General features: G+C 46.8%; 1 protein-coding gene across 6 annotated transcripts in view; it reads left to right on the top strand.

Moving 5' to 3' along the window:
• Positions 1-15,163, top strand: part of NCOR2 (nuclear receptor corepressor 2) — a 2,813,293-nt gene that overhangs the window by 2,757,791 nt on the left and 40,339 nt on the right. For all 6 annotated transcript variants that reach the window (XM_069619703.1, XM_069619702.1, XM_069619704.1 and 3 more), the window contains one exon: positions 13,184-13,363. In XM_069619703.1, the coding sequence (XP_069475804.1) occupies positions 13,184-13,363 (180 nt within the window). The remainder of the gene's footprint in view (positions 1-13,183; positions 13,364-15,163) is intronic.

Here is a 15,163-nt window from a genome sequence, read left to right as displayed (position 1 = left end):
GGACGCAAGATGGAGTGGAGCAGTCCTGGTCCCAGAAGGTGGTTTTGCCTTCCTCTGAAGAAAAGGCCAATGGGGTAGGAGAGGCGGGTCGGGGGTGGGAGAGGAGGCAGGGAAGAGTTCACACATGAACCAGGTACGGCAGAGGCCATAGAAAAAGGAAAGATAGAAAGATGTAGAAAAAAGGGGGAAAAGGACAGGGGAGAGGTTGCACATGAGATCCAGGTACAGCAGAGGCCGTAGAAAAAGGAGAGGCAGAGGAAGGATGCAAACAGTAGAAAGCAGAAAAAAGGGGGAAGCAGGGAGCGCACAGTGAGGGAAGGGGGGGATACTCACCTCGCAGGGGCCGGGACGCAAGATGGAGTAGAAGCAGTTTAGTTTTAAAGTATGGTTCTCCCAAGAAAGTGCCCTGTCCCCTAAAATTAAACAAATCAGTGAGGATCAAAGGGGAAGAAGTTTTAAAGTAATAAGGTATTTTTCGTGATATAATTGCCAGTTTTCCTCAAATTGAACTTACTTTTTTTTAATATACCACCAAAACAGTGAGTTGGCTATTTAATTACTGGAGGCAAGAAGAATGTAAAAGTAACACCACTTAAATGTATTTCAGTTTTTCAAATTAACTGTATCATACACTTATGTCCCGTCCCCTTTCCTCCATACTGCAGGGGCGTCCCTCGCTAGGGAAGGGAGACGGAACATTTTTCATCAGAAAAAAACCTTCCCCTTTAAATGTAGAAGTGCGCGGGGTGCGGCCCTGGGAACATCTGCTGACTCCGCCCACCGGCACCACTCCTCAGTCCCCTTTTCCGCATCGATGGGAACGGGCCGATTTCACCAGCCTTCCTGGGTTTGCCTTCAGCCATGTAATACCACGCGTTCTTCCCCGGATACTTTCACCTGTCTTTTTGTCTTCTTTTATCAATCAGGTACTCGGTTCTCTGGCGTCAAGCTCTTCCCCGGCGCATGTCGACTTCAGCAGGCTTTAAGCCTGCGAGGGACTCTTCCCTACATCTGACTCCCCCGCTCTTTGCCTCCACTGCCTTGGCCCCGACCACGGCTGGGAAGGTTATCGCATGTGCAATGCACTTTCATCGCGTGCTCTGAAGAACAGGCTAGCTAGGTGGCAGGGGCTCTTCGAGAAATCGCCTCCAGAGGACTTAAAGAACTTCGTCAGACATATGTCAAGGCCCAAGACAGGGTTTCTCTTTTCCAGCGCACCCCGCAAGGGCGACTCGGTATCTGGTCTTTCCATCTAATACCATTGCATCTAATGCCATTCCATCTTATTTTTTCCATCTAAAAAATGTGCATCTAATGCATATTTTTGGGGTGTAAAGAGTACATTTTATTTTAGGTGCATTATAAAGGGTAAAAAACGGGGGTTGTGGAACCCCCCCAGGACCTAAAAAAAAAAGTGTATTAGATGCACATTTTTTAGATGGAAAAAATTAGATGGAATGGCATTAGATGCAATGGCGTTAGATGGAAAGACCATAAACCGGGCGACGCCTTCCCAAGGAAACACCCGGACGTGAGGAACCTCTCAGGTTCTCGCACAAGTACCGAGGCTAATTCAGCTTCCGGCTGCGGGCTGTTGGGTCTGTAGATACTTCCGGAGACAGTGATGAGGGACCGCAAGTTTCTTTTACTGGGTGTACACCCGAGGGGCTACACCCTTGTACCTGCAACATAGCTGAGGGGGCGCCTGCTCGCAGCACTGCCGGCGATGCCGCTGAGGGCAACGTGCCTACCATGCCTGGGCCTGAGGTGCAGGTTAGGTCTCATGCTCCATCGCCAAGAGTCCTGGAGGAGGCTGGGCCGAGTGAGCCAGGCACCATACAAGATGGCTGCTCATCTGCTACCGCCACGAGGAACGGAGCAGGTGGGAGAACGAGTTACAAGGTGGGACTGGTGTCAACCAGGTACGTGGCCTACAGCTTATCCATCACCGCAGGGTTGGTTTACCCCACTAACAGTTATACAGAGTACGCAAGGGCCTCGGTAGCCTCCCGCTACCCCGTCAATATCCCCTGCTACCCCACCGGCCTGCAAGGACAGGTTCTTTGAAAAGTTTGTGATGCTCATGAAATCGCCTCAGATGGGGGCCATCCTTAGGGATGTAATCAGGTACATGCTCGCTCCCCTCCGCCTGCGCCCATAGTCATTCCTCCAATGGCTCCAGCGCCGCAGGCCACGGTGCAGCCCCTGCTCCTTGGATTCTGGCTCCCCTGCCTCCCACAGTTCAGTCAGTTCCGCAGCATTCTCTGGTACAGTTTCTGGCTCCATTCTCCACACCTCAGCCCTTGGCGCCCAGCATTCCTTCAACTGCTCTGGACCAGCCGGACACCATGGTGGACACAGACGAGGAAGAAGACCCCGACACACTATCGTCTGCCAAGACTTTCCATGAACGTCTTGCAGGTCTGGCAGAGTACTTGGGCCTTCCTCAACCCGAAGTCAAACAACAAGAGGCAGGGGTGCTTGCAGAGGTCCTCATTCTACGCCCCGCGGATAGAACGGGGATCCTGAAGCAGAAGGAGTTTGTCGCCTTGGCCAAGAAGGGGTGGCTCAAGCCCACTCGGCCCAGCCTGTCAATCGGCACCTGGACACCAAGTATAGGCAAATGGAGGGGGATCCACTCTTGCTGTCGGCCCACCCTCAACCGCACTCTTTGGTGATTGCTGCGGTGTCACTCTACTCAAAGCCTCAGTCGTCCTCGGCCACCTCGTCCTCGGCGCTGCTTGGCAAGGAGGAGAACATCTTGGAGGCGTACAGGAAGAAGCTTTATTCCAACGCTTCGCTGCATCTTTGTCAATCCAACGCGGATGACATGATGGCAGCCGTTAACCAGAGACTTTGGCAGAAAATAGCCGTCTTCCTTCCAGAACTTCCGGTACAAAGCCAGTCACGTTTTAAGGCGGGACTGGCAGAGGCTAAAATGGTGGCGCAAGACATCATGGAGTCCACTGTGGCCCACATTGACACCTCTGGCCGAGCCATATGCATCGCCACGGACATGTGAAGTACTGCCTGGCTTCAGGCTACTAAATTGAACCCAGACGTCCAGGAATGCATATTGGAACATCCATTCGAGGCGGGGATATCTCTTTCACTCCACCACCAATGAGGCGCTAGAGAAAAAGAAAAACAGTTTGCAAACTGCAAAGTCTTTATCCTTATGAAGACCACGCCCAAGGCGTACACCCAGTCACATTAACGCTCCGACAAGGGACAGGCATTCGGAGAGTTATGTGGCTTCCATGAACAGAGGTCCAGGCAGCCGACCGTTCCTCGTGTCAGCACCGACGCAAACAACAAAAAGGGGGGAGCAAGGGCTTTTCTCAGTCCCCCTCCTCTGCAGCAGCCACAGAGGAAAAGAAGGCGTGACGCATCCCTTCGGGTCCACATTGCTCAAGTGGGGGGCAGGCTTGCCCTTCACGCACAGTTTTGGAGTCTGAAGTTCGCGGACCCCTGGATCCTCTATGTAGTATCCACGGGGTTACCGCCTACCGATCCCGTCCTCTCCTCCCATCTTCCAACCACTCCCACAGATGGGACCAGCAACTCTGTTGGCAGAAGGTTGGTCGCCCGTCGAGCCAGGCCGTGGAAGAAGCCCCAGCCTCCCAGCAAGGATTGGGCTTCTATTCCAGGATATTTGCCATACAAAAGAAGAACCAGGCTGGCCTGAGAGTTGTGTTGGACCTTTCCACCCTCAACCTCTCCCTCCCTCTTCAAAAATTCAAGATAGTTACGCCAGCACTGATTGCAGACACATCGTGCAGGGGAGACTGGATGTGCTCCCTGGATCTGAAGGACGCTTACCTAAACGTCCAGATTTGGCAGCCGCATCGCTCCTTCCTACGATTCAGGATCATGGGCTGCCATTTCTAATGCAAGGTGCTACCCTTCAACCTCAAATCAGCCCCCAGGGTATTCACCAGTTTCTTGAATGTGGTGGTAGCCCTCCTTAGGGCGCATGGCTACCACTTTTACCCGTACCTGGACGACTTGCTCGTCAGTGCAAGTTCTACGGAGGCAGTTCATCACACTTGCTCCACCCTTATGATCACACCCAAGAGCTGGGGTTTTCGGTCCACCTCAAGAAGTCTCAGCTGCAGCCCACGTAGAGCCTAACAGCATTCTGCCTTCTCTCCACCTGGACCTCACATGGTGATCCAGGGACTGCAACCTGCGGACGTGCAAGCCCTTTACGGCAGCAGGCCCCGCAGGTCACCATTATTACGGATTTCTCTGCAGGAGCAGGAGTCTTGTATCAACTGGCTGGAGCTGAAAGCCATCTGGCTAGCTCTCAAAGCGTTGCTTCCGCTCCTCCGGGCTAGGTCATCCTCATCCAGACAGACAACTCCACCAGCATGTACTACGTCAACAAGCAGGGTGGTACCAGGTCCCCTCCAATGTGGCACTGGGCCCTGAAGAACATCTACCTGAGGGCCGTCCACCTTCCGGGGGAGTCCGACATGGAAGCGGATAGACTTGGCAGACTGGGAGCGGACAATTACGAGTGGCAATTGAACTATCAGGTGCTGCTGGGGATCTTCAGCAGATGGGCACATCCTCAGGTGGATCTCTTTGCCTGCTGGGACAATAAGAAATTTCAGCAGTTTGCGTCCTGGCAGGGCCCTGGCTCCCTGGGCGAGCCTTCCAGATCCAGTGGCGCGGCATGACAGCGTATGCCTTCTCTCCTACACACCTGATCCACAAGGTGATCTGCAAGATAAAGGAATCGCGTAACCTCAGCATCATTCTGATAGCTCTGTGGTGGCCCGCAAGACTGTGGTTCTCTGAGCTTCTCAGCCTTTCGGACAGGCCTCCCATTCACCAGCCGCTGGGCCCAGCTCAACGCCTGGCTCAAAGGGATGTGGGGGGTGGGTCGGCTAGGAGTAAGGCTACTAGGAGCCAGTAAATGGTCTAGGTTCTATCACTGGGCCCACTATACCCCCTTACATGCTCTCCTTCTCTGCACAACTTGCTCACTCAGGCGTGCAGGTGGATACATGCCGCACCTATTTGGCGACCATAGGGGCCTACAGAAATTCGGAGGTCTTCTCTTCAAACCCGGTGGTCAAGTGACATTTGGCAGGCCTCTCCAGGCTCCTCCCTCCCATCAAGAAACCACACCCTGTGTGGGACCTCAATGTAGTGTTGGGCGCCTTGGCACATAAACCATTCGTGCCAATGGCGCCCGCGGACATCAGGCTGGTCACCATTAAAACAGCTCTGTTGGTGGGCTTCAACTCTGCTCACAGTCAGCGAGATTCAAGCACTGGTGGCTTCAGAACACTGTTACATTTCACAAGGATAAGGTGGCCCTGAGAACACACCCCGCGTTTCTACCTAAGGTAGCCTCCGCTTTCCAGTTGAATGAGGAGATAGTCTTACCTACGTTTTTTGACGACCCTAAGGACAATGCTTAGAGGGTCTTGCACTGTCTGGATGTCAGATGCGCTCTGAAATTCTATCTGGACAGGGCAAAGGGCTTCCGCACGTCAGACGCTCTGTTGGTCACCAAGGCCGATTATCAGGCATCCAAGGCCTCTATAGCAACGTGGATGGTTTCAGCCTATGAGGGGCAGCAGAAACCGCTTCCAGCTCATATGCATGCCCAAGCGGTCAGAGTCAAGGCCACGGCCATCACATACCAGTGGCATGTGCCGTGGCAGATCATCAGTAGGGCGACCACTTGGGTCACCCCTTCGGCTTTCTGTAAGCACTGCTGTTTGGACGCCGGCTCTAAATCTGATGCGGCTTTCGGACAGGCGGTTCTAAGGAACCTGTTTTCTAAGGAGGGTCTCCTCTCCACCCTGGGGCTGCATTCAGTTGGAATCGCCCAAACAGTATGGAGGAAAGGGGACGGGACGTAAGAGTTATTAATAGTTACTCACCTAGTGACAAACATCGTTAGTCCCTTTTCCTCCATACGTCCCAATATCCTCCCCCTAATAATACTGCTGTCATTAAGCAATGTTAAATATTGTCGACGCGTCAATGGGGACTGAGGAGTGGCGCCGGTGGGCAGAGTCACGCATGCTCCGAGGGCCGTGCCCCTGCATGCCACTAAATTTAAAGGGGAAGAATGTTTTTTCTGGTGAAAAAGGTTCAGTCTCCCGTCCCTAGCCAGGGAAGCCCCTGTAGTATGGAGGAAAGGGGACTAAGGACTAGTATGGTGATTAACTATTAATTTCTTTAAATTGAGAATTTGTTAGGGGCTATAATTCCTTATCATGAGAAATACAGTTTAAATCTGAATCATAGTTGTTTAATGACATGTGCCTTATTAACGCTATAATATGTGACACGTGATGGCAATTAACTAATGGAGTGCTCATTTTGACGACCATGCAATATGCCACTTAAACAGTGTATTTAAAACCAAAAGTGCTCATGGCTGAAATTACTTATAAAAGAAATAACAATGAATGCATATAATAATTTTCATAGTGTTGCTGGAGAGACCAGATGCTTAAAACATATGAGTTTAGTACTTATCCCTAGATGACCGAGCCTTGCCTAAATTAGGTTTTCTTTATAATAATGTTTGCGATTACCTTTGGATCTTTGAAACACTCAATATATCCGTAGGAAGTATGACAGGTAGTACCCTCCTGCAAGATCATAGCAATTTAGACCTGGATCAAATGAGTTGATTTCACTCAGGATCTGAGAAGTAGCACAGGTCATGAATCCCATTTTAGTTTGCCCAGTTCTCTAGGCTAAAGCTGGGTCGCCCAAGGAAAATAACACATTCCTTTAATATCAAATGTCTTATTAGCAAAGTCAATTTAGAACAGGGAATGCGATGCTCTAAATGTATTTGTTAATCAACTTTAACAGGTGTTTATTTAAGGTTCTACGTAGCCATTATCTGCTCTCCATGCATTTTCCGAACTTCCTAACCTCTTAAAATCTGTTGCCACCGAAAAAACTCAATGAAGCAGTCCAAGCTTGTGGTCGCCACCGTCTTGTGTCTTATTTCTTCATCTCATGAACAGTACCCCTCTCTCTCTCTCTCTCCAAAACGTCATCAGAATTTGTCTCACACAAAATGGTAGCCAAGTGTTAAATCAATTTGAACTCTGCTTATTGTGTCAAATCACCCACTGAGACTATTTCCAAAATCCTAGAAGCTCCTGGAGGTGATTCAGTTTGTGATGTGACCATTTCAAACTGCAATATTAGTGAATCGGGCATATGGGCCCTGTTTAAGGTGCAGCAATGGTACACTGAGCATAGTGCAACAATGTACTCTATTGACTGAACCAAATAGAGATGTCTGACAGTATTAATGGCCAGATTGACATTTGGTACATCTAGTTAGTCTTGGGTTAATTCCCGCTTTGCAGCATAGTGATCTGAAGGCTTGGTGAACCAACATCAAGAGACTAGTTTTATTAACATATTGCGCTGTGGCCAGAGTAGGCAATGATACGCTTGCTAAAGAATGATGACTCTCATTATAAATAGATGTAGAAGTTGGTAACAAATGGATATTATTGCCGTGTGGGGATTACATGACTATCTTGCCAGTTTTTCCACAAACGGTATGTTGTGCAAGTTAAATTAAAACAAAACAAACGTTCATGAAAAACTGGAAGAGTGTCATTAGATGCACGATTATAACCTATTATTTAGACCACTTGCCAAAATGTTGTACTCCCAATATCAGGATATTGAAACGCCACAAATTATTTGCTGCTGTATATTTCAAATAAATACTCTGGGGCTTATGTGTCTAATCAAAGGTTCAATGCACTGCGACAGGCTTTCATTCCTAACTCATCAATGTGGAAATTGGACTGTTTTGGGTCAATGTTGAGCTCCTATGTGAAAAGAACCAGAGCCGAATCCCCTGCTCTCACTTCGATTGATCCTAAAGTGTTTTCTTTTCTTTAATACAAACAATAAGTCTTGTATTATTAAGAGTAAAGCCCAATTGCATCTTCTAGTGCAAGATCCTGAACAAATTGAGCAGGATTCCATGCTTGAAGATGGCCGAGGCATGAAATAAGGGAAGGATTTCATGGTAAAGCACTGTCATACTTTCTTTTTCGTTTGCTAAGGCTTAGTAGATAGTTTGACCAATTTAAAATAGCAAAGCTATAAAAATCAGTAATATCAGTGAGTACTTTTAATATAGTAAATATTTAATTGTTTTCATAATTAATATTTTTATTTGGTGTAATCTTTTTTTTTCTCATTGATTTAATGACTTTGGAACTGGGAAAGCTCAGTGATTAAGAACCCAACTGTGAGACTACACAACTTATCTGCTTGGTATTAGGAAGCCCACCTTTTGGTACAGGTCTGTACTACACAATTTGGTGGTGTGACTGAGCAGCCAGGCCTATTTCAGGAATGGTAAATGTGAGCTGTAGCAATGGAATTAGTCAATGCAGGACTAACTAAGGGTCCTGTCTTTCCCTGTCTTACCGGGATGCCGGTGCCCAGCCGATACCTGACTCTGCCACCATGTCAGAGGTACCTTTGTACGCAAGACTCGCAAAGCCTCCATCAATACCTGTAACCAGCTGATCTCATTCATGGCTACCCACAAACTGCCTTCTCTGACGATTCTCACAATGCCATAGCCATCCGGTACTTTACTATATAACTTTCATGCAATAGCGCTATCGTCTCTATACAACCTTATATGCACTTTATTGTCTTAGCAATCCTCGCTGCCGCCAGTACATGTCCTAATTTCCAGTAGCGTGTTACACTCGCCCCCCCTCCTGATCACTTGTACGTATATGCTGCCCCCTCCCCTTCATCGCCTGTGTGTGCATGCTGATTGCACTCTCAACCATCCACTGATCACCCGCAGTATGTCTGTGCCCCCCTTCTCCCCCTGGTCGCCCGGAGTATGTATGTGTTCCCCTCTTCCCCCCCTGGTCGCCTGCTGTATGTGTGCCCCCCTGCCCCACCACCCTGCTCTCCAAAGGGTCGGTTGCCTTTTACCCATTCCACCTACCTCGTAATGTAAGGTATTGTATGCTACTGCCGACTGTAGCCTCCTACTCTGTCCGCTGCACCACCGGTGTCGCCACCGTTCTAGAAGAGGTCGGCGCCCTTGTCCTTTGCCTCCAGTATTAACCTTAGGCGTGACCTGTGGCTACCACCCCTCTATACGGGGCTAGCTTTCATGTCTTACGTTACCAACTCTGACCTATGCATTACCTGCTGCTGCCACCCATCAAGATAGGGTTGGCTCTCTTGTTTTATGCCACCGACTTTGACCAAATGCCTTATCCTGATTCTGTCCTTTGTTTTAACTGTTGTTGCCTCTCTTCTAGAAGGGGTGGCTATCATGTTATACTCCACCTATATTGACCCTATGCATTTCTTGATGCTGCCACACCTCAAGTAGGGGCAGGCTCTCATATCTTATGCCACCGATTGTGACCAATTGCATTACCTGTTGTTGCCACCCTTCAAGATGGGGTGGCGCTCTTGTTCTATGCCAATGATTCTGACAAAACGCATTTCCTGGTGATGCCACCCTTCAAGATGGGGTGGCCCTCGTGTTTTATGCCACCGATTTTGACAAAACGCATATCCTGGTGATGCCACCCTTCATGATGGGGTGGCCCTCGTGTTTTATGCCACCGATTTTGACAAAACGCATTTCCTTTAGATGCCACCCTTCAAGATGGGGCTGGTGCTCTTGTTTTATGCCAAGTATTTTGACAAAACGCATTTCCTGTTGATGCCACCCTTCAAGATGGGGCTGCGCTCTTGTTTTATGCCAATGATTTTGACAAAACGCATTTCCTGTTGATGCCACCCCTCGAGATGGGGCTGGCGCTCTTGTTTTATGCCACCGACTTTGACTATATGCACTTATGTAACCAAGCAAGTATTCTTAACAGTAACATGATGCCCGAGGGCAGTTTGTGCGCTTTACAAATTAAAATAAATTAAAAAAATAAAGTAACGCTTAGACTCAAGGTTTCAGTTATTTCTGTTAGTTATTTATTTAACATCAAGTTTTAAATAAGCATTTGTTGAAACGGAAATTATTGTAACAATGTAAATACACTTTAAAACACTTGATATGCTTCTCACACAATTCCTACACCCTGAGGTGATGTAATTCACAAGGACAGTAATGGCATTTCTGTTTCACGCTAGTTATACTTTACAGATTTTGAGGTTGCAGAAAAGAAAGGTTTAAGGAAGGAAAAAGGGTTAAACAGGTTGTCAGTATATGTGAGGACAACTAAATCTTCCAATGAAATCTAGACAAGCCTTTCCCAGCAATAACAGTCTAAAACAAGTTACCTTCTACGGGGGACAAACAATATCAAACTCAATGGGCTAGAAGAGTCTGCAGGGAGCCAGGACAGCCAAAGTCAATTTGAAACATTCTATCGAGCTGTGGCACTTCTTAGAATCAAAGTCTTGCACAAAGTTATAGAGTTTGTAGAAAAATCACTTGTAGGGTCACAAGCTGTTATGCCTGTGAAAAACAGAGTTGGAATCAACTGTAAAGGTAAGCCACTGCAAGTCTTAACTGAGAAAAGCGCAGCTCAAAGACGATGATGAGGTAATTACCCCAAGTCTAAACAGTACCTCTGGTTTGAAGAAGTGTGGTCCAGCTGGATTTTGTCCGGTTGCAGGGGTTCCTGAACCTCAATTGTGGGGACAAGAGGGAGCGGTCTGGAGGGCTTCTGCGGCGGCACTTTGGAGGTCGTCTGCAGCTACGGACTCTTTTTGGTTCAGCAGCACTTTGCGGTCTCAGCACTTGGTAAACAGCACTGTCGCGGATCTCTGATACCGGTTGGGCTTACTTCAATCCTTGGGTCCTGCACTCTGGTGAAGGGACTCGAGACTCCTATAGCTTCTAGCCAGATTTCAGACATTGTACTCAACTACAGATTTCTCGACCCCTGGCACTCTGTTCTTGCAGCAGTGAAGAATTACAGCCAGTCGGGGAAGGATGGTCCAGTGGAATTTGTCTCGGGGTTAGTAGTTCCCACTAACCTAAGGGAAGAAGTCGTCCTTTCTGAAGCTTCTCTGTCGAATTGAAAAAGGCGTTTCAGCACAGCAGCATGGCTTCACCGGGCAATTCAAAGGTCCAGGAGGATGCAGCAAGCTTCGTTCATGGTTTCTTCGTTGGGTGTTTCTCCCAGTGGTCGACTCTCTCTCCTAAAACCCTCGCATTTTAAGCAGATTTCACCCATTCATGCACAGCCTAGGCTGTCAATCACACGGGAGCCGATCAGGACTGGTTGCATTCAGGCACTCCTAGAGACAAAGGACAGGGGAGGTTTGGGAACCTCCCTCACATCATGCCTTTCCAGGCACACTGGAGCCAGAGGCAGGCTTCAGGGCTGAAGACCGCCAAAGGCAAAATGAACAAAGGGCTCAGATCTGTTTCGAGAAAAGGTAAGTAAAGTCAATTTCCCTTTACTATTCTTGGGAACAGCAGTTCATACAAAAAGGTATTTAACTAAAGGATTTCTCTGTGGCACTGCACTGAAGCTGCTGTGTGTCACCATACAGAACGTATATGCCAATGGAGTTTGTCAGACTCCAAAAACAGAGGGAACACAGATTCCAAATCAGCTCAAAACACATGAGAGAGTGAGAAAAAGGTCTCGTTCACTCCAGGGTTAAATTTAAAAAGTCCTAAAGTCCAGCAAAAGAGCTGGGGGTCTCAAAGGTTGAAGGGAATTAACACAGAAATGAGAATTATCCCTAACACCAACTTAATGTAAGATGTGGATTGCTAATTGTCTACCTGCAAGGGCAAAATGGGTGCAGAAAAAGCAATATAGTTGGTTCCATTTCACTTCATCGCAGGATGTTTTTTTTCGCGGGGGGTTTTACAGCAGATTTTTATAACCAAAAAAACCCATCAAATTTAATTTTTTGTATTTTTGGAGGCGTTCCCTCGCTCCCCCAAACTCCCATCTCCTTAAATTGTTTTGCTATTCTCGAACACCCACACCCCATATATATATATTTTCTAACCCCTCTCCCTAAAAATTCAATGAGTTTTTTTCGTTAAAAAACGTTTTACCATATAGTTTGTTTTGCCAGAAAAGATAGGGGGTTGATCACAAAGTAGGTTGTTGATCTAGTTACTTACCCTTTCTCAGTGTCCCTACTCGGAATTCAGAACCTGGAATACTACAAAAGCAGTAATGGCTGCTCTGGTTTATAGTTGAGTGTATAGACTGATTATTGTGTGGAGCGAGATTCTTTTTCTTGCAGGCTTTTTTTACCAATACAAGAGTGGTGGTCTGAATGGGTGCTGGCACTTACCTGGCTCCAAACATTTTTGAGGTTTGATAAAAGAAAGGATCTAGATCATTTTTGAGGGAATCCCTACACCCAGTCACTAGTATTGCTCTTAACTGAGTGAAATCCTGTATCCCATGCTCTACGAACAAAGTGTACAAAGGGTAACATTGAATCCAGTACAGAATGCGTTGGTGCCCCTGTTGCAATTTCTACCACTATTCCCCTTTGTTGTCTTCATAGTTTGTCTTATTAGAGGGAGCAAAGTGGCATTGGCCCTGTAGCATTTTTACAGTGTCTCCACCTCCAAAATATTTCTAGGAAATCATAACGAACAGATCTGAAGATTGAAATATGTAAGAATGTGCTGTACATTAGCGAAGAGCAATTGTTATTGATAACAGATCTCTGGGTTAGTGCATCTTCAGACATATTTCTTTTCCACCACGTTTCCTCCATTGGTCATGCCAGAAATGTTTTCAAGGTGGGTGGCAGGTGACATTTAGTGGCCTCTCTGGCACAACCTCAAGCTTGGACTGTGATACAGAAGCTTTCTGTTCTGCCCAAATAGTTAAAAGGAATTCCTATATTTATTTGGATCTGAGAGCCAAATGGCAATGCTAACCTGGTGTCCTTGTGTAATCGTGTCACTTTGTTAAAGAATGGCAGTTCTTAATCAGTTATGTCAATTAAAACTTCTCTGGTCATTAATTTGAAAGTTAATTAAAATAAAGTGACTGACAGCTTACAAAGTTCCTTCATTCGTGGCCTACATACAATGTTTGCAATGACGTGCAGAGGATATAAATTGTGGTCCTTTCAATGCTTATTAATTCACTGTAATTAAGCAGCCATGAAATGTGTGGTCAATGATTTCCAGTTACCATTGTGTGATTATCTTAATGTTTTATGTTTACAGGAGGAGGAGGAAAGCCAAAGATTACCACCAGATCTAATAACCGAAAGGCCAAGTCCCCAGCTCCAGGCCTGTCCTCTGGGGAGAGACCACCTTCAGCGTCTTCGGTTCACTCGGAGGGGGACTGCAACAGAAAGACTCCTCTAACCAGTCGTGTCTGGGAGGACAGGCCATCCTCTACAGGTAAGCTTGCGCTAACAGGAAGTTGTTGCAATCCAATAAATATTATCGTAGTGAAGAGTAGGACCAGAAACAAGAGTACCTAGGTGGGAATGGGTTTAGACTTGTGGAAAACCTTTCTGCATGACCCTTATGGTGTTTTCATTTTAATTACTAGTGCAGCCCACTGGAAGGGTGGTTTTGTTGTGTTTTCTTTCCTTATTGCATTCCTTTTGTGGTGTTTCTGCTGTGTGCTTTACGCAACAGGTAAATGATTGTTAGAGATACATATAGTCTTATCCTCTGAAAGGCCTGTATACTTTAGCAAGCATGAGGACTAGCCATTTGGTTCTGACCAGAGGTGTACGGCTAGGTCGCCAGGTCCATTGTTGGTGATAGTGTGGATATTCTTATTGTTGCCTTGATAGAGACTGCAACCTTGTTCTCTTGAGCCCTGAGTAGCGCCTTGGCTTTATTCAAAACCCCCCAGTGCCTCCATGCCATCCAGTAATGTCGAGTGTCCATCTCTAAATCCCACATAAATCCAGTATTTATGACCGCTGCCGCTTATACATTTTTTTGCTGTGACCTGAGCAAACAAGTATGTATGTGTGGTCACCTTTGTAGATTCTGATCATGTCGGTCGAAACCCACACGCTTGTTTTTGTGTTTGTACCGGCCAAGCAGGCAGCAAATCTCACCCAGTTTCTGTATTCTCTTTTTTGTGTTAGTCCAAGACTAGGATAGTACATGTATATTGAGGCAGGCTTCTGGGCAGAAGGTGTTTTTCTCCAGACCACCTGTCTAGACAAAGGCTGCCGGGTAATGCAGTCCCTTTTTCAAGGATGCTGAGCCCAACCCGCAGCTTCATGGTTACAGACAGTTTCTCTGTCAAAGTCACCTTTTCTCAATTATGCAAGATTTTGGCCAGTTCTAAATGGAAGATGTTGGCCCTTACCAAGTGAAAGTCCATGAGGGCAATAATTCTTAGTACTGTAACAAAGAGACAGTGTGCGCCATAGGACACTTATCTACTGATAGTCTAGGCTATTGGCTCTCTGCTGTTTATCTTCCTAGACGGTGCGAGTGGTGCCACAAATCGGTTGATATGACTGACACCGTAGCTGGTGTAGGTTGGCCGGCTTTATTTTTCAGGCATATCACCCTATTCTCTGTCGTCTGTGCTGGCTACCATTGATTTGTTTTTGTGTGAAGTACAAGCAGTCCATCGTGGCCTTCAAAGCTTTGCAGGAAGGGGGCACTATATCTGCAGCCCCATGTCATGCGCCAGCACAGTCAAGACATTGGTGGTTTTGCATCTTCTTTATTTCTTCTTTTGTAATGCATAATCTTAAGCCAGAATTCCTACTTATGGCATTCTAGGGCCTCTTCTGAGGCCCTCAGCGTTTTGCTTTTTCACTCTGTCGTTTTTGATTCCTTGATCTCATTTTGATGGAAAGAGCACTTGAGTAGAAGTCCCCTACCATTTTGTCCCAGTTTACCATATTTTAAGTATATGGTATTGGGACACCCGTAAAGGCTTCCAATCCCAGGGGTACTTGACAATTTCTGCCTTAGTGTGATTGTTTCACTATAAATTGGTTTCACAGAATAGCTCTGTGGTAGTTGTGCTTTAATTTTGGCTTCCCCAAGGGTATAAGACATTTTACTGCATTGTTAGCACAATGTTCCTTTTAGTTAGACATTGAGATAAAATAAAATGTTTTTTAAAATCCTGTTCCCGGCCATTTTGTTTTCTAGGGCTTCCCATTGTCTAGGTGAACACGAGTTGGCCTACAAAAGGCTGTTCTGACCATGTGCGCT

The sequence above is a fragment of the Ambystoma mexicanum genome, chromosome 10 (assembly GCF_040938575.1).
Source record: "Ambystoma mexicanum isolate Mex_15411 chromosome 10, UKY_AmexF1_1, whole genome shotgun sequence".
Lineage (NCBI taxonomy): Eukaryota > Metazoa > Chordata > Amphibia > Caudata > Ambystomatidae > Ambystoma > Ambystoma mexicanum.
This window is presented reverse-complemented; position numbering and strand designations above follow the sequence as displayed.